At 46.4% G+C, this 27,605-nt stretch overlaps 3 protein-coding genes across 3 annotated transcripts; 2 read left to right on the forward strand and 1 right to left on the reverse strand.

Moving 5' to 3' along the window:
• The first annotated feature begins 89 nt into the window (after positions 1-89).
• Positions 90-1,211, forward strand: LOC106741982 (peptidyl-tRNA hydrolase ICT1, mitochondrial). The gene is made up of 3 exons (XM_014614485.1): positions 90-374; positions 532-717; positions 870-1,211. The coding sequence occupies exons 1-3, from the start codon at positions 216-218 to the stop codon at positions 1,125-1,127; spliced, it is 603 nt and encodes a 200-aa protein (XP_014469971.1). The 5' UTR covers positions 90-215; the 3' UTR covers positions 1,128-1,211.
• A 155-nt stretch (positions 1,212-1,366) lies between these two features.
• Positions 1,367-4,029, forward strand: LOC106742040 (clusterin-associated protein 1). Its single transcript, XM_014614624.1, has 6 exons — positions 1,367-1,471; positions 1,571-1,767; positions 2,318-2,719; positions 2,938-3,176; positions 3,271-3,452; positions 3,739-4,029. Exons 1-6 carry the CDS (start codon positions 1,450-1,452, stop codon positions 4,008-4,010), a joined length of 1,314 nt encoding a protein of 437 aa, XP_014470110.1. The 5' UTR covers positions 1,367-1,449; the 3' UTR covers positions 4,011-4,029.
• Positions 4,030-6,285: 2,256 nt separating this feature from the next.
• LOC106742039 lies at positions 6,286-26,806 on the reverse strand. The gene is made up of 8 exons (XM_014614623.1): positions 26,349-26,806; positions 17,796-17,846; positions 15,035-15,296; positions 10,133-10,338; positions 9,274-9,475; positions 8,594-8,821; positions 8,001-8,311; positions 6,286-6,811 (listed from the first exon to the last, which is right to left on the reverse strand). Exons 3-8 carry the CDS (start codon positions 15,281-15,283, stop codon positions 6,304-6,306), a joined length of 1,704 nt encoding a protein of 567 aa, XP_014470109.1. The 5' UTR covers positions 15,284-15,296; positions 17,796-17,846; positions 26,349-26,806; the 3' UTR covers positions 6,286-6,303.
• Between the last annotated feature and the right edge of the window lie 799 nt (positions 26,807-27,605).

Here is a 27,605-nt window from a genome sequence, read left to right on the forward strand (position 1 = left end):
ATTACCTTGCGATTGTTTTCGAACCTCCCGATGCGGAGGCGGTACCGTCGCGACATCTCCCGAATTTCAAAATTCGAGGCGTCAAACGTGCCTTCCTCGATGGTCGATTCTCGAACTACGGTGTCGAGAAAGTGCGGTTATGTTACGATAACCAAACTCTTTTTCTCTCTCCCGAGTGTGTGTTTATCGAATAATAAAAGTTGACGGAAATCAAGATGAATATCATCGGTCGACAATGTTTGAGAATTTTGCAAAATAACGTGAAGAGTCCAAATTTGTCGCACGATTTCGGCAGAGTGTTCAGTTTTAAGAGTGCCGTGTCGTTAAAGAATTTGTACCCGGAAAGCAAGCAGAAGCTGTACACTCCGAGCTTTGTTAGTATACTTTGATTTGTTTAAAAATATTTGTATAATAAATTAGAGAATTTACCTTATTTTTCGAATCACGATGCTGCGGATCTCATTGATACGTTGCCCAGGACGACATAACCTCTACAGCGAGGATTGTGATGACTGCTCTTTTGCTCCTCAGGTGCCGGATCCCAAATTGAAATTCGATGGCTTCATACCCTTGGACAAGATTAACATCACGTACAGTGCCAGCAGTGGACCGGGAGGGCAAAATGTCAATCGTGTTAATACCAAAGTCGATCTCAGGCTGAAATTGAGTACCGCTACCTGGTTAGCAGAAGACATTAGAACGAAGTTAGCAGAACAGGTAGGTAATATTTTAGAGATTGTTGCATGAATAATTTCTGAAAAGATTCTTTGAGTTTTACTTAATGTGTATCTAATTGATATAATATCTTTATAGGCAATAACAACTGTTTATGAAATTATAAATGCAATTCATACGTTCATTTATTTCAGTATAAGAACAAGATAAACAAGGATGGTTACTTAATAATCAAGTCAGACCTAACAAGATCCCAACACTTGAACCTAGCTGATGCTCTAGAAAAGCTAAGGGCAATGATAAGATCTACTCTGGTGGAACCGCCAAAACCATCACCCGAGTCAGAAGAGAGAATAAGGAAAAACCTGCTGAAAGCAGCCAGGGAGAGACTACATGAGAAAAGAGTTCGTTCACAAGTCAAGCAAAGCAGACGAGTCCCAACTGACATTTAAATCAATCTAGTTTAATTAATTCACCTGTCTAAGTACTGTATAGTATATATATAGATACATAAAATACGGACAAAAATAAAGAAAAACAACTTATATCCTAATTCTAACTGCGAATCTATATAATTCCACGATATACGCTCTCTAAAATCCGAGTTGTACGAGAAATATCGACCGCCCGAATATCGAACGCTTCTTATTTATCGCCAGTACAGGTGGTTCGTCTCTATGGCAACGTCGAGGCACCAATAGGGAAACACACGGACCGTGGAGGCGCGTGTCGATCACAGTGATTCAGTCTTTCGTCGTATTTCTTCATGCGAAAATGTCCTACCGCGATTTACGTAGTATGTTACTTGGCATTTTATTACTTCTGACGCGTAAATTGTGCGAGCGAGCGATACCGTAACGCGAGTACGCTTCTCATCATCTGTCTGCTTGCGTAGATTTCACGGAGATGATGAGGGTGTTGGGCTACCCGAGGCTGATTTCCATCGCGAACTTTCGCGTGCCGAACTTCCCCCTAGTCGCGGAGATCCTGATCTGGCTGGTGAAGCGCTTCGATCCGGACGTCGATATTTCTAGCGACCACGATACCGAGGAACAACGCGTGGCATTGATACGCACCGTTGCCGAGTTTATGGTAATAACACGTTTATGTAACGCGTGTATTATGTACTCCCCGACTTTTTTTCATTTCTTCGTTAGTTAAAACGTTTATTTGAATTTATTTCAATATTTCTCAATGTTCAATCCTCATGTGACTAATACAGGGTATACAGGGTGTCCCAGTATGAGGAGAACACTTAAATATCTCCTTTGTTTTTAACATAAGAAATGTTTAGAGCACAATTTAAATAGATTTTAAGAAATATTATGGAAAAAAGATTTTTTTACGGTAATTTGTTTCGATTTTTTAAAGTTCTTAAGATATTTAGGTGTTCTTATATTAGGGTATCCTGTATATTTTCATATATCTTACGTCATCGAGATCTCTGAAGAGCTCCCGAACGAATATATAGAGTGTTTCTAAGCCACTGGACACGCCTTTTTATTACGAAAGATATTTTTAATACATATTGAAAAAGATCGATTCTATACTAGCTGAAGAAGTCGCGTTGATTCAAAGCTACGCTATGTACATCACGTGTCACTTTGAAACGTAGATATTTCGTAATCGCGAATGCTTATAGGCGTTAAAGACGAACGTCAAGTTGAACACGAAGAAGCTGTATCAAGCGGACGGTTATGCTGTGAAGGAACTGTTAAAAATGACCGTTCTGCTGTACGAAGCGCAAAGTAGTAGCGGCAGCGCCGAGCAAAATCGACCCGGTAGCAATCAGAATACGGCAAATTTCGACATATCTGACAAAATTAACGAGCTGAAAACGACGCGACAGCTCGCCAGTCAACTAACCATCAACGGGGCGACCCTCTTCGACCTGCTCGGCCGAGAAGTAGAGCTACGTGAGATTCGTAATACCAAAGTCGCCAGGCAGTTTGACACCTCGGAGATCGAAATAGCTTTAAAGGACGTAATCGACAGTACGCGCAAAGAGATCGATGAAACCAGAAGGCAGATTGATAATGTCAAGGTATAGATCTTTCGTATTTTAAAGAAAATTCTTTCGTATTCTTTCGAAAAATCTTTCGTATTTAAAAAAAAAAATTCTTACCCGTGAGATCTCCATATTCTCTTTATATAAACTTTTTACTCTTTATATAAACTCTTTATATAAACTCTTCATATAAACGTTGAAATATCTTTTCTCTGACGAGACGATGATTATTCCTTGTCCGTTTATTTTATAAGGACACAGAACAAAACTTGGACGCAAGGATCGAAAGACGGCGAACGGAACTGGACAGAAATCAAAAGAGGCTTCAAACACTAAAGAAAGTTCGTCCAGCTTTCATGGAGGAGTTCGAGAAGCTCGAAGTCGAGTTGAGAGCTTTGTACGACGATTATTTGCAAAAATTCCGTTACCTGGCGTACCTGGAACACTTGTATGAAGACGCGGCTAAGGCGGAGCAAGAGAGATTCGAGAGACGGTATATATACACGCGATAAAAATATAGAAATAATAGATATAAATGTGACATATGATTGACACGCCTTACTTTTATCCACGCTGCTCGACCGCAGGCAAGCCGCGACCAAGAAGCAACTGGAGCAAATGAGAGCCGAAGACACGAGCTTCGAGAGCATGATGGAGGGCAACGACTCGATCTTCGCGACGAATCTCCAAGAACCCTTGGTCACCCCCTTAACAAACACGGAAACAACAGCGGCGGAAAAATCCGGCCAATCCGCCCATGTGAAACCAAGTATACTGATCGTTTATTCTACAATATATAATTCACATTTATGACACAATTATCTTTTGATCGCCGACGACGAGAATTCTCGTAACTTTGGACTTTGCGTTTACTACGGCAAAAATGCTTCCCCTCATGAAATATTTCGTCATATTAGAGCCTCTAAGTGATTTTATCACTGAAGCAGAGTGCAACGTGGGATTTTTGGGTGTGCTGAACACGATTTTTTTCGATTTTTTTCGAGCGTGAAAATTTTTTTCGACCTTTGAAAATAAATTAAAACTTTTCGCTTCAGCCACCGGAAGGACGTCGAAGATGCAGTATACTCAACGGCGCCTCTACGGCAGCATGTCCGGCCGGCAGAGAGGTACGATCCAGGAGTCGAACGACAGCGACGGCTCGTTGGACAGCGACAGCGACCTGCTGATCGACGGCGACCTGGACGACGACGACGACGAGGATCTGCTGAACTCCGTCGGGGCGCCCGATATCGGCAGTTACAATCTCAAAGCCGGCCAAGAGAAGCGGGCCGTCAGCAAGATAGACCATTCGGATGACGATTTTTAACCGGCGAAACAACCCGCGCGACTCGCGTTCATTTCCACATTTCACATTTTTCTATGGAAATTCACGGGTAAACAAGGAAGCGTGTTATCGCAACAAGTTGACGCAAAACTATAAAGCATACGAAAATGATACAAGTATACGTGTGTGCCGTGCTAACGTAAATACGGCTTTATTTACACTTGTAAACAAGCGAGCCGGATGGAGAAGAGGAGAGGAATCGAGAGGTGCATATTGTCCTAGTATCATATTTATTAACTTCATCAACGCAGTCCGCCGGTCGACGTCGACCGGTAGCGTCGACTTCAGCACCGATCACACGTACATCACTTAAATCTACCTTATATGCCGTGTACGCGCGGTCCGCGGTACGTTCGCATGCGTGTATACACATATATACATAAAACGTGCGCGTAAGAAACATGATTCTTCGTATCAATAAAGAAATAGAAAGACTCTTGCGCTATACTCGCCGTCGGCGAGTTCTATCGCCGCCTCAGCGGCACCCCCGGCTTGTCTGCTAGAGTATCGATTCGGCTGCCGGTGTATGTTGTGATCCTCCTCCTTCACCTCTTCCTCCTCTTCTTCCTTCTATCGCCTCGCAAATGTGTATCTACTCGAAACATCTTATCCGTCTAAGTTCATCCGTGCGGCCTCATCGTCGTAAGTACGAGCGACTTCGGGCGCGCCAGAAAAAAAAAAACAACAAAAACGCTTCTGTGCTCGTCTGTTCGTCGAATAATCGCGAAACGACAACGACGGATCGGGCGATATATTCGTAGAACCTCGCGATATCCAGTACGCGTCTCACTCTTCCCTTCGTTTAGAAAAGGAGGAACGGCTTCTCTCCCGTATAAAAAATTCGTCCCGTATTAATTTACGATATATCTCTCGTTTCATTTTTTCTATATGTGTGTGTGTGTGTGTGTGTATTTTTCTTCGTCCTCTGACGGAATACTGACGAATCCTGCAATTCAATCCGCCACCGATCGCGAACGCTGCAACGAGACTGCACGATAAATTCATCGTATCACAAAACGCGACTGTGCAGCAGTCTTGCTCGAGACTGTGCAGCGGCGACCGGGCAATATCGTTACGCGAGGTAAAACAAACGAATTACACGCTAAATCCAAGTTCTTTGTAAGCCCTTGGAGAAGATCTTGAGAAAGACTTCGGCTAATACCTCTCTGTTGAAATAAACCCACGTTCTCTCGGCGACATTACGCCTCCGTTCGCGACAGAGACAACGTATGTCGAGAAACGATGACACTGCTTTTTTTTCCTCTTTCTTTTCTTCCATCCGAGATCATCGCGTCCTACGCCGCCCCCTCGAAATTCAATGCCTAACACACTCCTAAATACATATTATACATACACGTCACTATGCTAATTATATATCGATTCTATGGATATGCGTAAGATTTGTTTAATACGTTGTGCGGATTTACAAGTATTCCCAAGAGAGAGAGAGATAGGTAAAAAAAAAAGGGGGCAGAAGAAGGAAAGTCCATTCGAAACAACGGTATAATTACGTACGGGTGATATCTAAATCTCGCTTGTATCTCGCTTCTTTTTCTTATCGCCAGCTGCTCTTTTATAGCCCGTATGATTTAGGCCCTCCGTAAGAAATCTTCGTTAGCAGACAACGTCGATCAGTCGACGAACCTCGCGTCTCTTCGCGGCGCGCGCGAGCGAAAGAGTCGCACGACACGCGAGAGCTCTCGTATAAAATCGTAAGAGAGAGAAAGCACCATGTGTGTGTAGCAGCGTCGAGAGAGAGAGAGAGAGAGAGACAAATTCGATCGACTGACTCAGCGGCGGCTTGTCTTTCCGCCCCGCCCAGGAATCCGTCACGTAGAAAAATATGATTAATCCGCGTCTCGACGAGCGTTGCGCCCATTCCTTAGGTAATTTCGCGACAGCCTGCGGCAACTCTCGTTGCCCGTATGCGTGTACACACCCTCTTTGTTTCCCCTCCTCTGCGCGAATTCGAAACCGCGTCGACCGGAGATGGGAAAAGGAAAAAAGAAAAAAGGGAAGCGGAAAACGCGTTCGACTGTCGCGAGAGAAAGAGAGCGAGAAAGAGAGAGAGAACGAGCTAGCGAGCGAGCGAGCGAGTGAGTGAGGGAGCGAGAGACAATTTCGAGACGAACGGCGGGAAGCCAACCCGAAGTTTTCACCCTCTCGACCGCGGGGAGAACTAAGGTGCGCCGTAATTGTAGAAATAGGTCCTCGCGACTTTCGGTGTACCGGTGAAATTGCCAATGTCCCATAGGATCTCGACGATGGTCTTTCGCTACCTCACCGACTTGCCCAACGGGCTGACTTTGATTCGCGGCGTCAACACCGGGACCGGGTCGAGCTCCGGCAGCGAGCACTCGGCGCGCAACTCCGTCCACGTCCTGTCCACGCTCGCGGCGAGCCGATCCTTGTACTTGTAGGCCGTGCGATCGACGGTGGACTGCGTCTTGATACAATCGTCGCCGCCGAACTCGCATACGCGATAGTGGTGCAGAATCGCGGCGTCCGACGGCACGTTCAGGGTGCCGTGACCCGGGATGAACTCCCAGACGAAGTGGTTGCCCGCCTCGACCACGTCCTGCGGCTTGCAGATGTACTTGGAGCGTTGCTTGTGCGGGTGCAGCTTGGTGCGACGGCGCGTCTTCTTCAGGGTAATCAGGCCGGCCTCGGTGGGAGTGCGGCTGGTCACCACAAACGGGTCGTCGGCCCATTGCAGATAGAAGAAGGCGTTTTGAAAGGAGAACGCGCCCGTGGACTTGATATTGATCCGATTTCCCATCCACCTGGCAAAAGCAATTCGCCGTGGGATTAACGCGCGCGCTCGCGCGCCCCGGAAACGTCGCATGCTAGTCCGAGTCGGGCGCCCCCGGCAAAAAATTAACGAGCGTCACCCGGTGATTCCGCGGCGCTTTACGTTTCAATTTTCTCGCGGCGGAGCGATCGCGTTCGAACGTTCGCACGAATGTGTGAATATCTCGCGATACCAGCGAAAACACCGTTGGCTCCCAAGTAAATAACTGCTGGCGAGGTACCGGTTCAGTGCCAATTTTTTGGTAAATAGTATTAGACGCGAATACCGATTTGATATTGGTGGGATGATAACAATGGGCCAAGACTCGGAAAATAATACTGTGCCAGTTACCAATATCGCAAAGGTACCAAGAATTACATCGATAAAAGGAATTAGCCGTCCATATAATACAACTAAAATTTAGCCGCCAGAACTAGTTTTTAGCTATAGTGTCTAAAAACAGGGACAAATAAAATTAGCTACATTAACGAAATTTCAGTTGTATTGGACAGTTAATTTTGATCTACGGCAGCTCCAATTCTCTAATTCTGTGTATCGATTCCCAATACTGGGACAAGCAGTATTGATTCCCAGCAATGATTATTATTACTGTGTAATTGTCAATACTACAAGGTATATCTTTATCGGTGATAATAGCACGCTATTGCGTGATAATTATATAATATTTGTATATGTGTCACTACTTTTCTTTGTATCTATTTAGGATCTCAAGTAAAGCAGTTATATCAGCCACAATGCTGTTTGCCTCGCCTATTGGATCTCTTTATATTCGGGACTAATTATTATTATTATTATTATTCTGTGAAACAAAGAGTCAGCTATGACCGGAATGTTTGTACCTACAGACTTTTAATATCATATGAGATGAAAAACATCGAAGCAAAGCAGATTTCGGCTGGAACCGAACTCAAGTCTTGCTAAGCAACCGCTTATCCCTGAGCTGTTTAAGTTCCACGTAAACGACATCTCTCGCTTTCTTATTTAAAGCATTGGTACCGAAGTGCGTACTTGAATACCGAGTTCCGGTACCTCGTCAGTTTTCCAGTGTTGGCCGAATGCATACGACTTCCGCATGGGCATCCCTGGCTTTTTCTCTCGATGTATACGACGTGTACGCGATAGCGATAAGCGCACTTTGCGCTAATGTCGAGAAGCCTTACCGCAGCAGGTCGATTATGGTGTCGTTGTGCCTCGGTATAATGTACTCGTCGAGGTCCACGAGCGCCACGTACTCGTACTTGTACATAGACCGGTAGAGGCAGTCGTTAAGCGCCGCGAAGAGGCCCTCCGTGCGAATTTCCCGCTGGGAAATCATGTCCAGATGATGCCACGGTAACACCGTAACCAGATCCTTGCTCTCGTAATATTTAAGCGCGCAGCCGGCCGCCGCGCCTACGGTGTCATTGTACAGAGTGACGTGAGTGGCGCCCAGGAGTCGGTGTAACTCGATAAATTCCACCAGTTGCAAAACCTGAATGAATGTCACAAGGTGAAACGCGCGCGACGAGAGCGCGAAATGACGACGATAACGCTCGCGACGTTCATCTCGCGATCTCACAACCAGAGGCTACCTGTCGAGTTTCTCTTCTTTTCCGCGTAATTCATTTGAACAATTGCGATCCCAACAAACCAAGGGCATCCCTAGCGGGACTATTTTCGAATCGGGAAAAAGAACGACCACCCATCTCGCGAGGTGTCCGAATGATCGCGCAAAGGTCACTCGGTATAGCCGTTATTCGTGCGATCGACGTACCCTGTTGTAATAATAATGCAAAGGCTTCACGCAAACGGCCAGGGCCTCCTTGTCGCTCGTTCTGCTCTCGAGGCGATTCTGCACGAGGATGCGATTCGTCGGGGCAGCCCGCAGCCTCGCCACGACACTCACCGCCTCCGGCACCTTGTCCGCCGTCGGGGATTCTTTAGGCAACGGACATATCACGAAGCAGGCACTGTATTTCAGATTCCAATTCTCCCGGATCACCTGAAAGCCAGCGCCACGTGCCACAACGTGCCGACCACTCCACCAACAGCGAAAGGGGAACGTGCGAGGGGGTATGTTCGAGCGAAGAAACAAACATTAGCCGCCGATAAAACGACGAGCAAACAATTCATCGTGCATCTTCTTCCCTCCTCTGTAATTTTCGGTGGCTCGAATGAAGACGATTCGATCAATTTTACATCGGTTAAATACACAGACCTTATAAGGAAACAAATAGGTGTCTCGTACACAGAACATAGGTGTGTGTGAGAGAGAACAAAGGCACCGAATCAGGCTTGCACGTCGATAACATTCGCGAAGAAACTTATCTCGGCGGGTGAGAGACGAGGAGGAAAATAATAAATTTTACAGGAGCGGGGTGGAAATTCGATAAGCTCCGGGCACGGAGGGGTCGATCGTTCCTCAGGGCTGACACCGCGCGCACAGGAGCGTACCTTAACTTTGGCAGCTACCGTTACCGAGGCAGTGACATTCGCGCCGTTCTGCTGTCGATACCAGAGCCTACACCAGACGCGTTCCGGACCTCTGGTTTTAGTAGCGCTGATCACACGCACCACACCCTGGCTCTTGGCCGCCGGGGTGCCGGCGCCGCTGACTCTGTCGTCGAAGTACGCCGAGTAAACGAAGAATTTGAACCTGCAAGGGCGAGGCAGAAACGCGACCGTCCGCGATGCATAATTCATTTCTCACCTTGTCTAAAAGTCTAATACAGCGGGAATAGTAACCAAAACCCCTTCTCTGTTGCTCTCGCGTTGAGCGCCGCCGCGAATAGGGTGAAATCGAATTTTATCGATAGATTGATATTTCGAGAATCCTCCGCTCGCGATACGAGAGCGAGATGGAATTCTCGATAAATCGACGCTGCCAAGATCCTCCGCGTGATAACGGAATTACAACACTCGGCTGGGAAACGTCCGCGTTTTCTCGCTGGGTGCGACGTGCGCGCGCGGTATTGTAAACATCGTTCCACGACGCGACAATTAACAACGAAATTAATTTGCCGGGCGCGATCGATCGTTCGATCCGCGCCTTTGTTTACCGCGCGGAAGAATCAAATCGGGACTTCATAATTAAACGCGCGCGAGGCGCCGAGAACTGCACTCCTATACGTCGCGGCAAGGCCGAATTTAATAATAACGCCGTGAGAGTAATTCAGCGCGAAATGGCACGACCTTTGTTCCATCGCGTGGCTGGCGCGAATTTAACAAACGCGAGCTCGGGACACGAAAGACACCGTTCGCCGCTAATTACAGGGTTGGTTCGCGCGAACCTACCTACATAGTATGTACGTACCTCGTATTGGTAACTGGCAACCATTCGGCATGCGTGACCTTCAGGTTCTGATCCAACTGCGGCAGACGGGCCTCCAAGCTGGGCGGTAAGCTCGGTAAGCCACGCGGATCCGGGTGTATCGCCGTCTTCTGCCCGCCGTCCTCCCCGTGAACCAATAACCCGACGTGCTCGTCGAAGCTACCTTTCAAACCGGCATAATCTTCGGCCTGAAGACACCAAGATCCCCCCCTGGAGTAACTCGCGCGTTGTCCCGGGAATCCTCGTGTTAGATCGCGCGGGACCAGTCGGGGTTGGCTCAATCCGCGCGATCCAACCAATTCCATTACCCGCGACAACAATGGACACACACATTGTTGCAACCGCGAGATGCGGAACGAAGTGAGCAAGTAAGCTCGAGGGGTCATCCTTTCCCGGCGGAAGTCTATGACGATTCAAAGAACGTTGAACTTTCTCTCTTCGTTTTCGCGACCGCTTCCTCGGACGATTTATAATTCGCCGGAGAATTCTACCGATCTGGGAAATCCGAGTTACAGATAAATCCTCGCACTTTTCTCCAAGTCACGCGCGCACACTTTTCAAAAAGACGAATGAGAGTTCCGAGATTCGTGCGTTCTGCGGATTACGGCTCCGATATTCGTTTGGATCCGACTGTATCCGGATATCCGATTATTCGGATAGCGGATTAACGTGACGCTTCAAATCCGGATCGGAAGTCGGAGTCGAATCCGGATCTAAATTCGTGGCGGAATCGATCAAACAAACACGATCGCAGTAACTTAGATCCCTTTCTAATGGAATATTTAACAATCTTACGTGAGAGGACATTAGTCCTCTTAACTTAAACCTCTTTAATCCTCTGAACTGTCAAGATAAATATGTAATTTCCGCGATGGCAGTCTTCACGACAACCGCGAAACAAAGCTAGGGGCCATTCAACAATTCACGCTAAAAGTGGGTACTTTTCCATCCCCTTCGTCACAATTTCGTTTCAAAATATTTGACTCCTTCTAATATTACGTAACATATGAAATTATCCCCCGTCGTACTTAAAATTTAAAAATAGCTTATAATCATATTATAGTAAATATTAGGCTGCACGCTACTATCTTTTCCTAAAGACAAATATAAATCTAAATACAAACAATTGTTAGGCATGTAATATCAAATTAATTACTTTATTTTATAATTTTGAATAGTAAAAGTTGTGTTTTTAAAGGAATAAATATTTAAAAATCAATATTTGAATATTATTGACACAAAACCATGTCAAAACTTAAAAATTTTCACCAAATGTGTCACGAATGCAAACAAAGTGGATAATCACGTGCATATATATTTACAAATTATGCCATTTAATATGACATGGTCTTTACTTCTTCCCTCCCTGTCATCACGGACCGTCACGTAAGCTAATAGATCACCCCTCTCCTCGTAGTATGATGTAACTGTTGAATGACCCTTAAGCAACGACATGCATCGAGATCGAAATTTCAAGACAACTAATCAACATCGTGGAGAACAAGCTACAGAGCTTCTGCACAGAGAAAATCATTTTACTCGAGTAGCAAATTCTTTGTTAATAGAGTGACAGCAAAAAGATTTGTTACACGGAAAAAATAATTTTGCTGTTGTAGCAAAACGTTGCTGCGACAGCGATAAAATTTGGTTGGCATAATCAAAAATACTTTTAACAAATCACTTTGCTGCAAACAAATATTTTATCTCGTTTCTGGATTCGGGTCCGATTCAGGGCACGTATTATGGACTTGTTCGAAATCGATTCCGATCGGAATCTTTTCGTTATTCCCCTTAGACTTTCTCTTATATTTCATAGGGAATAATTGAGCGATCCCGATCGGAATCAATTCCGAAAGAGTCCACTGCCCATTACGTGCCCTGGTCTGAACTTGTACATGGATTACCCGAATAGTGTGGATTTGAGCGGTCGGGTCGGAGTCGATCTCGGATATCCGGATAATAAGATACCCGAGTACTTGGGAGCCCTATTGCGGATCATCGTTCAAAATGGGATTCAGCCGGGTGACAACGATGTGAATATGCCGAAGACCGGTGATTTCGCACTCACTTCCTCCCGTCGTCCCGGGATCAACGTTTCAATCACCGCGCGCGCTAAGCCCGACTGAAAATGACTGCTGACGAGGATATTCTAACGGTTATCGGGCATATCTGCAGGATCGGCGGTGTCATTAAATTAAATGTGACAAAGGCCGTTAATATTACAATAATATCAATCGCGACCGTTGTGCGTATTCCCGGTGATTACAGGGATCATTCGTGTAATTATTGACATCGACCACGCTCGATGAGTATACATTACGGTATCGCACGTGAAAATATATTCCGCAACGGTCGACGAGAGTTGTTTATCCCGGATCAGTGGCCGTTATCGATAACAACAATTAACGTTAGCGCTTTAACCTCCGCTAACAATTCGCGTTATCTCCGATCGCGGTCGATTCGAGCAAAACGGAAAGAGAGAAAGAGAGAGAAAGCCAGAGCAAAAAAGGGAGATCAAGAGAGGGCTCATAAATATGACGCTTGACGAGGACGGTGCGATGGTCGAGATGTTAAACTTCAAAATTCCCGGGATCGTCGACTCTTCGGGGTGAGTTTTCCAGAATACTTTGGGACTCGTGCGCGACTCCGCCGTGAGAGACGGAGAGAGAGACGTAAACGGATGAAGAAAGTTCCGCGGGATTGAGCAAACTAATTTGTCAGTCAGGCGCTCGGTCGTATCCGGTTAAACTTTTCCGCAGCGGTTGTGTGTCTTTTCCAGGCCGCGGCCGACTCCTTCTGCCTTCTCGCACGCGCGCCCGTCCATGTTTCTTCTCCTCCAACTTGCGGATTCGCGTGAATCATTGTCCGGCGCGCGAGGGTGCATAAACTACACCACCGGGCGCATTGCAACAGGCATCGAGGCGCGAGGGCTGAAAGGGCACGACGACGGCATACGTCTGCGTCTCGGGAAAAATCGATGTACCTCTAGCTACATGCGGTCTACGAAGTTTTCGGCCTTTTCGCCTGAGTTCCGCCCTGGAACGTTCGCTTTGTTCGTGCTCCACGTGGACAAAGAGCGACGTTGTGCAAAAGTCGCCCCCCCCTCCCCTCCCGCGTCGAGCGCGTTCTCGAAGGTTCGTGTCCTTTAGCTCGCGGCGGAAAATGCTCGCAGGATTACCGAGGGAGCAATAACGGATGTATAAAGAGACACCGGGGGGATATAATATACTCGCGTATTTCGCACGCGAGGAAGCAGACGCGGCGGAATAAAATAAGATTCGCGATGCAGCAGACGGGACGAGTGCGAGGAGTGATAAATGCGCGGAAACGGCGCGCTAATTGGAGCGGTTCGCCCGTTTCGAAAAATCCGCGCGAGTGGCATGGATAATGCGCGGAAACGCGAACAACGCGCGAAAGATAAATAAGAAGCCGGTTAACCATTCGCCACGGCGAAGTAATGCTCTGTTTTCATACCCGCGGCTATTTTCATCCGGAGCGCGCCGAAGAAGGATACAAGCTCACACTTCTCTCAGCGGTCCGCGCGTTTTTATTTCGCCGGAAGTTTAATTATGAGCATTAAGCGTAACTTAGTTCAGACCGGGTTTTATACGTGAGGTAATTCGCCGACGAGCGAGCGAACGAGCTTCTGCGCACAACGGGGAATGTGTTCAAGTTCCGAGAGTTTTCCGGATATCTATTTTTTCTCTTCTTCTATCTCGTCTTCTTCTTTCTCTCTTTCTCTCTCCCTCTTCCGATCGGAATATGACCCCGTGCACCTGATTATTACTACCAAAGGCACAGAAAGAGAGAGAGAGACATTTCCGGCGAGTTACTTCGACACTAAAAATCGCGCCGCGGGCTGCAGAGATTCCGAAAGTCTTCTCTTTCCCTCTATCTCTTTTATCGAGCCCTCGAACCGCGTCGGTCGCCGGCGTAAATTCCAAAGTTGAACGCTCGAAAGAGATCGCAGCGGCAAACATTCCGCGTGCGTCGTGAAATACTGCGCTGGGTGAGATAAATATGCCGCGAGATTATCGGATTTATTAATCGCTTTGTGCCGGCAAGCGGCTTTGCCGTGGCTTTCGCACCTGTCAGAAACATATCGGGCTTTTCTAGCAGAAAAAAAGAAGGAGAAAACAAAATACGCGGCAAGCCGGCGGAAATCTCACGGTGTCGCTTTGTCTTTTTTCGGTCTACATTTTCCTCCGTGTTCTTTCTCAACGCGTTGCCGGCAAATGCCGCTTTTTCCGCGTAATTTCGGCGCCGGCGTTCACGTACACGGTGAATTAGAATTGAACTCATGCTAATTAAATCAACGGTGGAATAAAATGTCGCTGCACGTACGGTCGAAAACGTCCGGAGAAAAATGACACCGCGAACCAGATGGGATAGTCGAGAGAGAGAGAGAGAGACAAACGGAAAGACGCGTTCCGAGATACGTCCTCCGAGGATAGACCGGCGCACTCGCAGAGTGTAACGCAATTCAAAGTTCCGGAAACAATTTAACAACAAATTAGTTACAATTCGCACACGGCAACGAGACCGAGAGCAGCTGAGCAAGCGACTATTGCGAGAGAGAAGATAGCGGTGAGTAATGTTCGTTCACGCAAAACTAACAAGATGAAGTGAAGACGACGGCGGACAAAGTGCGAGGAGCGCTCACATAGTCGTCTATATCATTCCTTTATTATCGGAACAGCTCTTGGAAAACGTCTGCGTCCACATGTGTGCGCAAACGAGAGAAAGCGAGACGGAGCAGCACCGAAATGGGAATCAATTTCTTCAGCGAGAAGGAAGAGCGATTAAAGTGACGTCGTCAGGGTAGGATCAGCTGGGACGAGGTTATATAAATCGCCGAGCGGAGGGAATAGCCGTACTACTTACTCCTACTTCGCCGTAATCCGGACGATCGGGCGCAGCTGGCAATCGATGACCGCTTCTGTGACCCCCGAGTACGCCGGTGCCGCCTACGCTCACGCCGCGTCTCTCGTCGATCAGGAATATCTCCGTGAGGACGATCAGGCCGAACACAGCGAAGAACATGACGACCAGCATGAACGACATGTTGGCACGTTCCTTGAGGACACCGGCGTTCGCCCGGCTCCCGCCCGAGCCGGCTCTTCGGCCGCCCATGCTCTGGCAGGCTCTGCAAGTGACAAGCTTGAGAAGGGGAAGGAGGAAAAGTGCCGGGGAAGGCCGACCTCCGAGGTCGCCTTGTCGAAATAAAAGGAGGCTTCCGAGAGCGTGACTTGTAGATTTTTTTTTGCGACGGCAAAAAGAAAGTGATACTTCGCGAAGACGATTAGTATCTTGATTTTTTCTTTCGATCGCACATTTAAAGGGGTTTCCTCATTTGGAACGTTTTGTTTGGTAGATGAGTTGCAGGCATTTTTTCAAGACACAAAATTCTGAAATTTTCCATAAATATTTATGTATATTTTAATTATATACACATTACTATCTTCAATATTAATAAAGTTATAAGTAATTTTATTAACGTTGAATGGCAAAAAAATGATTAAATTATAAATTTGTAACTATCCTCCCTATTCAATATTTTTAATATTTCGATTTTTCAAAAACTTGCAGAGTTGAAAAAACTGGCTAAAAATAGGGTTTTCTCTTATTAGTCGTGTCATTTTGTCAAAAAATAATTTTTATTCTCTATTATGGTAGGAACGATAGCCACGAGTTTGTAGTTTAACAATTTTTTGCCGTTTCGGTTTCAGAAGTCTGCACGGAAAAAAAAGTTTGGTTGAATTTACCAGACAGTGAATAAACCAAACGCGTTTTGGTTGAAGAAAACAGAATTTCTGGTTCTCATGGCTGAAATTCGGTTCTTATAAGCGGAAAATCTGTTTCTTTCAAGCAAAACGCGTTTGGTTCGTTCACTGACTGGTAAATTCAACCAAACTTTCTTCTCCGTGTACAACTGTCTGAAATCGTGGCAACCATGCGAGCAAAACTTTCGCTCATGCTGCACAAAATTATATGTAACTTTAATAATATGAAGATAATAACGTGTAGAAATTATTATATACGGTCAAAACATTGATAAAATGTCTACAAAACTTCAGAATTGTATATTTCATAATATTATATAGTTTTTCTAAAAAGGAATTCTGAAGATCACCTACAAGACGAGGTTACAGATGAGAATACCCCTTTGATGCTAATCGCAGTCGATTATTTCCAAGATGAAATAATGGACGAGAAATAATGGCGAATATATAAGACCGCTCGAGATTATTTCGCTGATGCGCGGCTCGTGATTCGACAGTCTGTCAGACGCGCAATTACCGTTCGATGCTGCTGCGAGATTAGCGTCGATCTCATCTCCCCGAGAAATCGCGAGTCGAAAATCCTCCCTCGTCTACCGTCGCGTACGTATACGATCATCGATCCCCGTCCGCCGGTTAAGCATTTCGGTTTCTCAAACGAATCCGTCGAGCATGGTCTACCGCTGATTAAATTGAATTTGCATAATTAACACGCCGCGGAAAGGTGGTATTCTATTATTCACTTGGCACTCGCTCTCTCGCTTGCGCGCAAGTCGAGCTTACCGTACCGTGATTCGCGAATATCGAATAACACGCGCATTAATTAATTCCTCGCTGATCGTGTCACAGGGGATTTTTAATATAAAAAATTACAACCTCTCCCTTTCTTCCAGCGGGTCTGGCCGCCCGATACATCGGTAGTCCCGGTCGGATTACGCTGGTGTACGCGGTATATTCAGCGGCAAGATATCAGCGGATATATTCGACACACGGTTTTTCCGATAGCGCGGACCTCCGGAGTTTCTGACATGGCAATGTTCCGCAGACACGACAAGCGCACACATCCTAAAACCGGCGGGGAACAGAACGGAAACGGAACGGGATAACAGGACAGGCGGGCGGGCGGCGCATGTACAGTACACACTTGCACAGACCGATACAGCTCGATACAGGGAACGAACTTCTCTCAATCGTCGAATTCAGACGAGATCGAGCGCGCGTTTCGGCGGTCCCGGCTTAAAACGCGGAGGAAAACTTTGTTCACGTGCCGCGGGACGACGAATAAAACTGCCATTCGATAGCGTCGACGTGAATAAACAAATCCTACTCCCGCGAATAAACACGGGCGAAATACCCTTTCCGCGATACAGCGTGCTCGCGCGATTGTACAACGGCCGGAACGCAATTTCACGTTTCGATCGGCCGCGCGCGCGCCACGTGCGGCACGTATAATGCAACCGTTAAAATTTTACGGTCTTAAGTGCCCGCGAGCCTTCGTGTTTACATCCCCCCCTCCGCGCGATATACGGCCTCGTAATCTCGGGGAAAAAAGGAGTTGCAATGAGACGAGAGACACGATCAACGTATAATGCAAATAATATAATTTGAAATGCGAGTATATTTATGATTACGCGCGTGCAATGCCAATGTAAACTTTTTAATTTATTCATGTGCGAAATGTCAAGGAGGGTAAAGTGTGCAAATATATGCGAGAGAGAGGGAAATTTAATTCGGTTCGCAGTCCTCGCGTTGAATTCTGTTATCGGATATAGCCGGCGTCTATTTGTATCGCGCGTTGCGAGATAACTCCGCGGCACAAAGGGACTTAATTGAGAAAATTTTCATTACACTATCTGTCGACTTACTTAAAGTTGGTCCGGGAAAACCGCTGCCAAGCATGGGGACGGTAGCTCCTTCTGGAAATAATTACGGATATCATTAATTCGTTTCCCCTTTTTTTTTCCGTCGCCCGGCGGCAAACGTTTCGCAATTTGCGCGCTCGCCGCGCAATTTCAACTCGCGTATTAACCCCTCGGACTCCTCGCCCCTACTCCCTTCGGCAACCAAACGCGCCTCTTCGACGACGATTGGCGATATTTTATCGTCCGCAACTGTGCGCGCCGCTAAAGCGAAACATTTTACCGCAGCTCCGCGTAGAAAGTCGTGTTTTATCGGTATATAAATAATCGCAATGTAAAATATTACAATATTAACAAAAATCAGAACTAGTTTTTTTAAGCTTCGGAACGTCAATATAATTTGACATTTAACGACAAACTTCGAAGATTCGAAGTTGAATTACTCGAAGCTTCGAACTCCATTCGAATATCGAAATTGTTGATAAAAATAATTTTGGAGAGTGTAACACAATGTTGTGCAATTAGAGAGTACCAGTTTCATCTGGAATATTAAGACGTCCTAATTCTAAGATGTCGTAAAGATGTCTTTTAGACGACGAATTTTCCACACTTCAAAATTTCATTGTTCAAATATAATGTCTCAGAGGTTCAGAAATTTCTAAGCTACGAAAAGACGAAATTACGAATGTAATTTCTAGCCCTGTTAGTAAATGATAAAAAGGAATGTCACAAATGAGAGGATAATCGCTGTTTACTTAGCAATTACCGCGAAAGTGACGATTACGGCGGCTTTACCGCCGTCGTTGCGATAACAGAGCCTTCATCCACCTGGTGCCGTAATTATGACTTACATCTTATTTACTATCAAATCCCATTAACGCTTCGTGAACTCGCGGTACACGTCCGTTAGACAGAATTCTGACAGCGCGGAATAATTCGGCTCGATGTCGGGGGAGACGACGTCGAGTAGATTCGCTCGATAGCGAGAGCTTTGCGACGCCGGTAAGACTTCGCCTTCGTCTTTCGCGTGCATTAACGCAGAAACGCGCCCGCATTGAGAATATTTTTACGATACATATCTGATTAGACGTTCAAAGTAGTGACGCTAACGCAGCCGCGCGTCTGACCGGATCGCCGACATAAATTACACGAACTTACGACAGTCGACACTTTTAATGGCTGGGTCGCGTGCGACTGTAAAATGGTTTTATTGAAAAAAAAAAAAGAAAAGAAAAGTCCCACGAGCGCCGATCAATCTCGAAAGCACATAATAAAAATCCAATTCATCGCACGAGTTCACTCGTAATATTATAACTTCACGTCTCGCACGATATCGAGAACTATTATCAAACCGCTATTTATTCTACGAAATTGCTCGATTGATTGACGTCAGATAAAGGACGCTCTAATATTGATGCATAAAATATTGGCACAATTTATATGAGAGTGAGAGAGAGAGAAAGAGAATAGTCTACGTGACAGCTTTGTGTGCAAATTTATTTCGAATCGCGAGTAGACACTGAGCTTTCTTCTTAAAATATCGGAACGATCTCGTCGCGAAAGTGAAGCGTCGCAGATCCTACTGGAACATTAACGAATTCCTCGCATTAACCTCTTCGTATATTTACACAATTAAATCGTTATCGTTCGTGGAACTATTGTCTTTCCAGGGAGCCTCTGAGCGCCTTAAATAAATAAATACGCTCCGGCTCGCGCTCGCAAGGTCTTGCCACCGAAGATTTACGTTGCAATTTATCTTCCGGTGACGGGTTTCGTCGTTTACAGAAAGCACTTCGTAAAAAGGGCAATGTAGTCGTAGCCGGGCGCTATACGGGGTGTTTCAGATTTAAGGAAAGATATTTTAGTTCCCCTAGCAATTTATATGCAGACTACAGATACCGTAATCGCGACTCGAAACATTTCGGACGTGTTATGATTCACGATACGGCAAACTAATGCGATCCTCGACGCATGTATTTTTCATCTCATTTAGTTGGCTCTCCATTGGCCATATTCGTTTTAATTTATCATACGTTAATTATGGCTCATACGTAAATTGATGAAATATGCCAGTATCATAGCCGCGTATCACATCAGTGTTCAATGCCGCGGTGCAATGAAATCCAAATTATGAACATGATATTTCGCAAAGCGTGATATATTTTTTAAATATTTTTCATAATCTAATTTTCACACTGAATCCATATACACGCTGTATACGCGTAGCGCGAAACATTGTTAACCAGATCCGCGATACCGAGGACAATAATTCGTCGGCAGGGAGAGCCGCAGTGAATAAATCATCGTATGGTCAGCCGGCCGGCTGACCGGCCAGCCGTCTGCTGTCTCTACTTGGACTCGAGCTTGCTTTTCGGCTGCCACAGCCTCGTCCGGGCTACCTTTTTACGCGAACCAAAGGAGGCGGTCGGGTCCTCGTTTCAACCGTATTACGTTGGCTTCGCATGAATAGAGAACACGACCCAAAGCCGTGCCGAGACACGCCGCGAGTATCGCAATAAATTAGCGACGACGCTTAACGCTTCCGCCGACGGGTAATATTACACTGTGGAATAAATGAGCGACGAACCGTCTGTGCCGCGCAGTTAATCACGCCCTACGTCAAAGGTGAGGCGAAATTACGGTAGTCTTGGAGGTGGCGGAAATTAATAAATTGAGAAAAATTCGCCGCGCTGAGAAGGCGAGGAACGCGTTTTTCGGATATCTTATCGGCTTATCGTCAGGGAGCACTATTTCTCATACCTGTTAACGAGCCATGATTAAGGGGAGCAGGGCCCACGTTTGATTTACTAGTCGAGAAAAGGAGCCGAAAATCGGATCACCGAGCTTTCCGCATTTCAAAATCGTCCTTGCGGATTTCAGAACTTCGAGTCACAGCGTGCGGCACGATAAAACGGCGCGAGTAATTTCGCAAGATAAATAAAGCGCGAACGTGTTCCCGTCTTAAATTGCGTCATCGTGGCCGACCTCGTGATCGTGGACGACCACGTCGCGACCTGTTTCTCCCGATGTGTATTTCTTGGACGGTTATATCGGACGGAAATGAACGCAGGAGGCCTCAAAAGGCAATCTGGCCAGTTTGACCGCGACGGATATTATTTCCTTCCGCCTGTTGCGCCGAATCGATTTCTCCGGTTCGGCCATAATATGTTCGAACATCGGAAGATTTCCTCCGCTTTCTGACGTCGTGACCGGCGGGTAATACGACGCCGCCAAAGATAGCTCCAACATCGTCGTCGTCGTTGTCATCATCGCCGACGACGACGGCGACGGCGGCCTCAAAAGGGCCTTTTGGAAGCGGTTATCTTCCTTGTAGAAATTGCGGAACGGTAACGCTGGAAGCGCAGGGAAATTTGTACGCCCTTTCACCGGTGGTAGGTAGGTACGACGTTTTTCGATATACTATTTGGTCCCTATGGGCCGCGCTTCTCGCAGATTCTATTTCAAGAATTTACGTGGTAAAGCGATGTAATTTCGGTGACATAATATCGATATTTCGAGTCGCAGGCAACCAATAGCGGTCTGTAACTTGAAAGTGACACGGGGGAAAATATTCCTGCGGACTCTAAATCGGTGTTCCTCGAACCGTTCTCGTGGGGCTTACAGGAAGAAATATAATATTATCTCGGAATTGAGGGAATAAATACAAGATCGGGCAAAATGGACTTTTCCCCCCGCGAGAAGGGAATTCGTGATATTAAATGATTGTGGAATATTCGTTCTCCTCATCTGCGAATGAGCGAGGGTTCACCCGAATGTTTCACCCGAAATATTTACAATCGTACTAACGGTAATCATATGATTATTATTATTATTATTATTATTACCTTTATTTAGTATTGTATTGAGTATAATACAATATAATTATATGAATGATTGGTAAAATAATAATACTCGATGAGGCGACAACGAAATTGCTAGTATGAGCTCCGGAACGTGGGGTGAATCAATTAGCGTGGAAATGAACGTGAGAAATGCTCTATCAAAGATATCACAGGTAACTTAAAACGTATTATACGTGATATATCGGTGAATATTACATTGTACATTACTCACTATAAAGGGAAAAAGACGTATAGCCTTTAAAATACGAATTTTAGGACCAATAAACGAAGGAGCGCATCCGTCTACTGTTTGATTTTCTCTGGAATTCGCTCGATATTCAATATCTTTAATATTAATAACGACTTATCAAGGATTTTTATTACACGAGTCGCTGGACAGGCGCTCCCCTCCCCCTCTCTCTCTCTCTCTTTTGCGACTCCATCCAGGATCTCGACATTTAGCGAGCTGGAAACGAACGATTCATTAAGGTAGGCACGCCGGCGAGTGATTTATTTTGCACGATGGAAACAATAAAAGCCACTGCTGCGTACAATGACGATGAAATCGTCGTCGCTAATTGCGGCGTGACGTTAAGTTCTTCGTCAACGACGAGTGACAGTTTAATTGCAGGTTCGAGTGACGACACGAAAGAGGACGCGGAGTTTTTTTGTGATCACTGGGAAACAAGCGCGCGTATCCACGGACGACGGGCCGCGGTTATAATTAGAAGATTATGTGAGGAAAGCCCAAGAGGAACGGGAGCGATGATCGAGTGAGAAATCGAGTATCGATTCCCTACTGAGAAAGAAGGATAAGCGCGAACCGCGAAGAACGCGACCACCGTTCGAAAGTTTTCGCAGCATAGCTCGCGCCCGGAGAATAGCGAATTAATCTTAAAGTTCGCAAGGTAATCTAAAGAGGGTAAATTGAGAGGCAAGTAAATTTCGCGGCATTGTATCGGAAGATTTCGTAATTTTACGAAGAGCAAAATTTATACGCAAGAACGAGTAACCGAATACGAATAATCGTCCGACGATAATTCCGTCCGTGCTCGCGTGAGAGATACATCTGCGTGCTCGTATATTATCGCATAAATCGTATAAATATTTTTTAATTTATCGCACTTTCGCAGGAGGATGGAATTGTGTAAACGGATTTGTGTAAAAAGTGAGGATAAAGCACGATGATAATTTTTCCTACAGCTTATCGGGAATTTACGGCACGCAATTCACGATGCACATTTTTATTAATTCATCCGCCTCTTCTTTCGCAAATTCAATCTAATGGATGTCCTCGGGCGGTCTGATTGCTCATCGATCGTCAGGAAAAGGCCTATTATGCCACTCTCTCTCATGCACGTGTCCGTACTAATAAAAGAATGAATAACCTCTGACCGCGTGCCCGCCTTAAAATTGAACGTGATTATTCTATGGGCTCTTTCCTTCTCTCTCTCTCTTTCTCTGTCTCCTTGTATGTTACGCTCTGACAGTCATTGAGCGGAACCCACGGTCAGTCGATAAAACTCACGGCGCGCTCGTTAACGATAAACGAGCATTAAGCGGAAATCTCAAGATAGACGATTCATTAGCGGCCCACGCGAATTGCAAAACGAGCTCCGGCCGATGACGACCGGCTAACTAAGCGTCGACGTTTCCGTAATATCCGTGCCGACGACGTTCAGGCAATCGCGATCTCGGATCTCTGCCGCGCGGATACCGTCACGATGTCTGCAGACGAATGGACGTGATTTTTCATAAGTGACGCGCGGATGAAGGCACAGTGGAAAAAAAAGACGCGTGATTCCGTTTCGTTCTTTTTCCATCCTTCCTGTTGTCGTCGCACGCTGCGCATGGACGACACTTAATCCCCTTATCTCGAGGTCGCTTTATCTAGTGTCCGTTCGCAAGCATTCACCCGTCGGGATTACGTAAAACGGGCTACGAGAAAATCGGTCACTAAACCGTCCCCGCCGGATATCGACGGCGATGTTAGCGGCGGCGGCGGCGGACGGATGATTTATTTTTCGCCGCACGTCTCTCTCTCTCTCTCTCTCTCTTTTTGCGCCGTCGAATGCGTCGGCGAAGGGAAGTCGTTGACGGAAGGGATTTCACCCTTAATACCGGTTGACGTAGTACGTCGCTCGTCTGAGAGGGCGGATATATATAGTGGCGCGGCTCGATAGAAAATTACTCGATTCCGCCGACCGCAATAAGCGTCTGCCTTCTATCTTTGTACACGAATGCAATAACGATAAATATTAATAAAGCTCGGCGGGGCAGGCGTATCGAAGAGAAAGAGGTCCTTAAGGGCGCCTCGCTCTTAATATTGGATGAAGCAGCACATCGGAAATATACACGTATAAAGGAAGACGTCGCGGCTCGTTACTCAATTCCTGTTTGCGATATCATAACGACTTCGGGCTTAATTACTGGGAATTACGCTAAGTGATTAACTTAATCGCGTCTGTAATTACACGCGTTTGCGCGATCTTTCGACTGTACACACGGTTACTGTCCCCGTCGTTTCAATTTCCATGAGTCTTTTTTTTCTTATCCCGCACAGAATGCATTTTTACTTTACGCTCTTTTTACACTTCAGCTTTTTCTTTCAATTTATTTAACGCGCGTGAACGTGCGCCTGTAACAGGCGCGACGAGAACTATCGGGAGGGGGAGGGGGGGGGGNCAAGTCAACGATTGATGTGGTATGCGTGATTTTTATTTACATTTATCGCGATGTCGCGTGCGCGTGATTTTCATGTACGTTTATCGGCCGACGTTCGTCCATTATTATATAACACGCAGGTAATAGGGATCGCGAGGTCGGATGGAACCAACAATGACACGATCGAAAGTAATCGTGACGCAATGAAGATTACATTGACAGAGAAGCGATAACGTGAAATTTCGCGATAACGTGAAATTTCGCGATAACGCGAAGGTCGGTTCCGGCGATAGCGACTCCGAATGTGTTTCTACACATGTCATGAATATTTGTGTCAAACGTCATCAGTTGACGTAATTTTTTAAATATTTTACACGTACATCGGTGTTGCTATTTCGTTTACGATAAAGACCGAAATAAATATGCATTATTGCGAGAGAGCGTTTACCGGACGATATTTTCAGCTCGCGTTAAAAGCGATGATTTATTGCCGAGTTTATCTATATATTGAATAAAGATCCATTATGCACAATATTTTAGGGGTTCTCGCGTATACCTTGTGTGGTGCAACGAGTTTCACAAGATAAAACGGAATAAATGATATTTTCTTTTAATACACCGTCGATACGGATGATTACGTGAGTAAAAGGTTAATTACCGCGCGATTTAACTGACCATATCGCGAACGTAACGAAGCTTGCCCTGCAAACTGACCGTGCGAAGGCTAATCTAGGTCCGGAAAAGATATAATTGCCGACGTTGAAAACTAATTATAGATTCGAAATAACGAAAAACAACGTCAGAGGGAGTCAGGCGTATCATAATATTGAATAAAAGGAAAAAGAGTTATTGTTATTCTCGAATATACATTGCAATTTACAATTACAGAAATAGAAGAGAGTTGATTAATGGCGTTGGCGACAAGTTCCGGCACTTCCAATCTTCTTCTAATTAAAGTTTATCAAGAGCCCCTTTCGCAGACGTGTCTTCTGTGCGAGTGGGAGAAGTTTGGGAGGAATTGGGAATCGTGAGAAAGAGGAAGATTGAGGGTGCAGAACGCGACCTTGATTCGCGGGATGATATAAAAATGTTGAACGTTCGTTTTCCAAGCTACTTCCCGTTGGCGTTCTCGTTGGCGAGCGAAATTAAAAATACACGAGATACGCGTGTACAGTCCCCTAGAATGAAACCTCCAACTTGGTAAGTAAGTAAGCCACTCGACCGTACTGTAATCACATGCATAGACTGATCGGGCTATTTAATGTTAGATGTAACCACCTGGAATCTAACCTTTATTAGATTGCACGCGGCTCCCTATGCGACGTCGTTTTAGCATAAATAACAAACGGTCGCCTTTAACGGTTGCACGAGCGCGATCGGAGGAAAAAACAGGATATCTTCCTAAAATATTTCTAGAATATTTCTAGAGTATTTTTAGAGTATTTTTAGATTGTATCTCGAGTCTACAGGTATCCCAAAATGTCTGAGTTGCCGAAAAAAAAGAAGGAAAAAACGACAGACATACCATCTCCGGTTCTCAAGGAAGAACAACATCAGACACACATCTCGCGTTTCCTACCTCCTCGTCTATCGTACGCTCGCACGAGTCCTACATACTCCTCCGTGCACTTATTCCTCCTGCCATCGAGAAAACGTCGAACGGTCGATGATTTAGCAGCGATGCGAACGCGCGATCCCGCAACCGGATCACGGAGATAAATTCGCGCGAAGAAGAAAAAGCGTGTCTGAAGGCGAAGCCGAGCGAAAGTGCGGAAGGCGAAAATAAAAGTATCGAGCGTGGCTCGTCGTCGTCGTCGAGCGCGGTACACCGACCTCGGGGTGCAGCGACGCGACCCTCGCGCACCTTGCACCGCGTATCACTGGTATCGCGCACGTCGAAGCGGAGCGCACACCCCCGTTCGACGGAGCAACCCCTGCCGTGGCGACGCGCTTCGCCGCCCTACTCGAGCGCGCGATAAGCGATCGGAGGAAAAGGGAGACGAGACAGACGGAAAGAGAGAGAGGGGGAGAGACAAAAAAGCAGGCCACTTACGATTAACACTGGAGATCCACGCGACGTCCTGCTGCTTGGCCGCGTTGTCTCGCCGACGTGCTTCCTCGGACAGCTGTCATCGTCGGCCGCGGCCCGCGACCGTCTCGTGCTCATATCGCGACGATCTCCACGACGAGCGTTGCTGATCATCGGGCGGGCAAACAAAAAAAAGTGCTGCGGAGAGTGGCGAATAAACCGGCTGCTCGCTGTGACGAATACCAAGAAACCAGGGTGAAGCGCGACGACGAATGTATGCGGATGATTACGAGCGGAACTAATGGACGAGAGAGAGAGAAAAACTGGCGACACACGGACAACACGCGACACAACGGCGACCGGTGTCTATCTCGTTTGCCGGGTCGACGGCAACCAATGGTGCCGCCAGGCGCCGCACCACGCCGAACCGAATCGAGTCGTGTCAAGTTGCGCGAACCGTACCATTACAACGCGAAGACTCGGCCGCCACCGTCGCACTCCGGCCGTAGCGGGCACATCGATCCGAGCACCCTCTACCACCCGAGCCGCGATTGGCCGGAGCGGCGCGCACGCGTGCGCGTATCTCAATCGCAAGGGCGCGTTCTGAACTCCGTGGCGAATACGAACGAGCGCGATGCCGAACCGATCGGAAGGCGCGCGTGAGTTGCAGATCTTCAGCCGAGTGCTACGACGAATATCGGATGTCCGCCTGAGGACGGATGTCGGCTCATCGCACTGGTGAGTTCCCCCGCATGTCGTTTCCTCGAACGTATGTCGCGACCGGCGACGCGGATCTCGGCGTCGGGAGGAAAACGACGCCGCCGCGAGGCGCCAATTTTTCGTACGTGCAACATGGCGACGTAACGGAAACTTTTTCCTTCCTTCGCGGTGCAATCGAGGATTCGTCTCTACATTTACCTTTGACGGCGTCGCCTCTACACTTTAACCGACGGTTAATCGGGAATGATATTCTGGTAAAATATATATATGTATATATATCGATCGTTTATATGGATGGGGAGAGTGCAGCAACACGATAACGTACGCATATTCAACGTTTGTAGCGCTGCCTCTCGTACACGCGAAAGCGTATACATAATTAGTAAAGGTAAATAACTGTCGGTAATGTTTTTGTACGATTAAAATGTATTGCGCGGACGCATTATGCATGGTGCGCGTATTAAACGCGAGATAACGACAATAGCGTACACGAAGTTCTTGCGACCATCGAGCCGATTCGCTATTCGACCTTGCATTTATCTTGTTTTTGTGCATAATTGT

The sequence above is a fragment of the Dinoponera quadriceps genome, unplaced genomic scaffold (genome assembly GCF_001313825.1).
Source record: "Dinoponera quadriceps isolate SergipeBrazil2010 unplaced genomic scaffold, ASM131382v1 scaffold696, whole genome shotgun sequence".
Taxonomy (NCBI): domain Eukaryota; kingdom Metazoa; phylum Arthropoda; class Insecta; order Hymenoptera; family Formicidae; genus Dinoponera; species Dinoponera quadriceps.

What these genes read in the sequence shown, in the direction of transcription:
- LOC106741982 (XM_014614485.1), top strand. Translation starts at nt 216, where the DNA reads ATGAATATCATCGGTCGACAATGTTTGAGAATTTTGCAAAATAACGTG. An exon ending in AGCTGTACACTCCGAGCTTT is followed by an intron (nt 375 to 531) that starts GTTAGTATACTT and finishes TTTGCTCCTCAG; the next exon opens with GTGCCGGATCCCAAATTGAA. An exon ending in GAACGAAGTTAGCAGAACAG is followed by an intron (nt 718 to 869) that starts GTAGGTAATATT and finishes CATTTATTTCAG; the next exon opens with TATAAGAACAAGATAAACAA.
- LOC106742039 (XM_014614623.1), bottom strand. Translation starts at nt 15,283, where the DNA reads ATGGGCGGCCGAAGAGCCGGCTCGGGCGGGAGCCGGGCGAACGCCGGT. An exon ending in TTGCCAGTTACCAATACGAG is followed by an intron (nt 9,476 to 10,132) that starts GTACGTACATAC and finishes TCGCCCTTGCAG; the next exon opens with GTTCAAATTCTTCGTTTACT. An exon ending in TGCATTATTATTACAACAGG is followed by an intron (nt 8,312 to 8,593) that starts GTACGTCGATCG and finishes ACATTCATTCAG; the next exon opens with GTTTTGCAACTGGTGGAATT.
- LOC106742040 (XM_014614624.1), top strand. Translation starts at nt 1,450, where the DNA reads ATGTCCTACCGCGATTTACGTA. An exon ending in GTCCTACCGCGATTTACGTA is followed by an intron (nt 1,472 to 1,570) that starts GTATGTTACTTG and finishes CTGCTTGCGTAG; the next exon opens with ATTTCACGGAGATGATGAGG. An exon ending in ATCCGCCCATGTGAAACCAA is followed by an intron (nt 3,453 to 3,738) that starts GTATACTGATCG and finishes TTTTCGCTTCAG; the next exon opens with CCACCGGAAGGACGTCGAAG.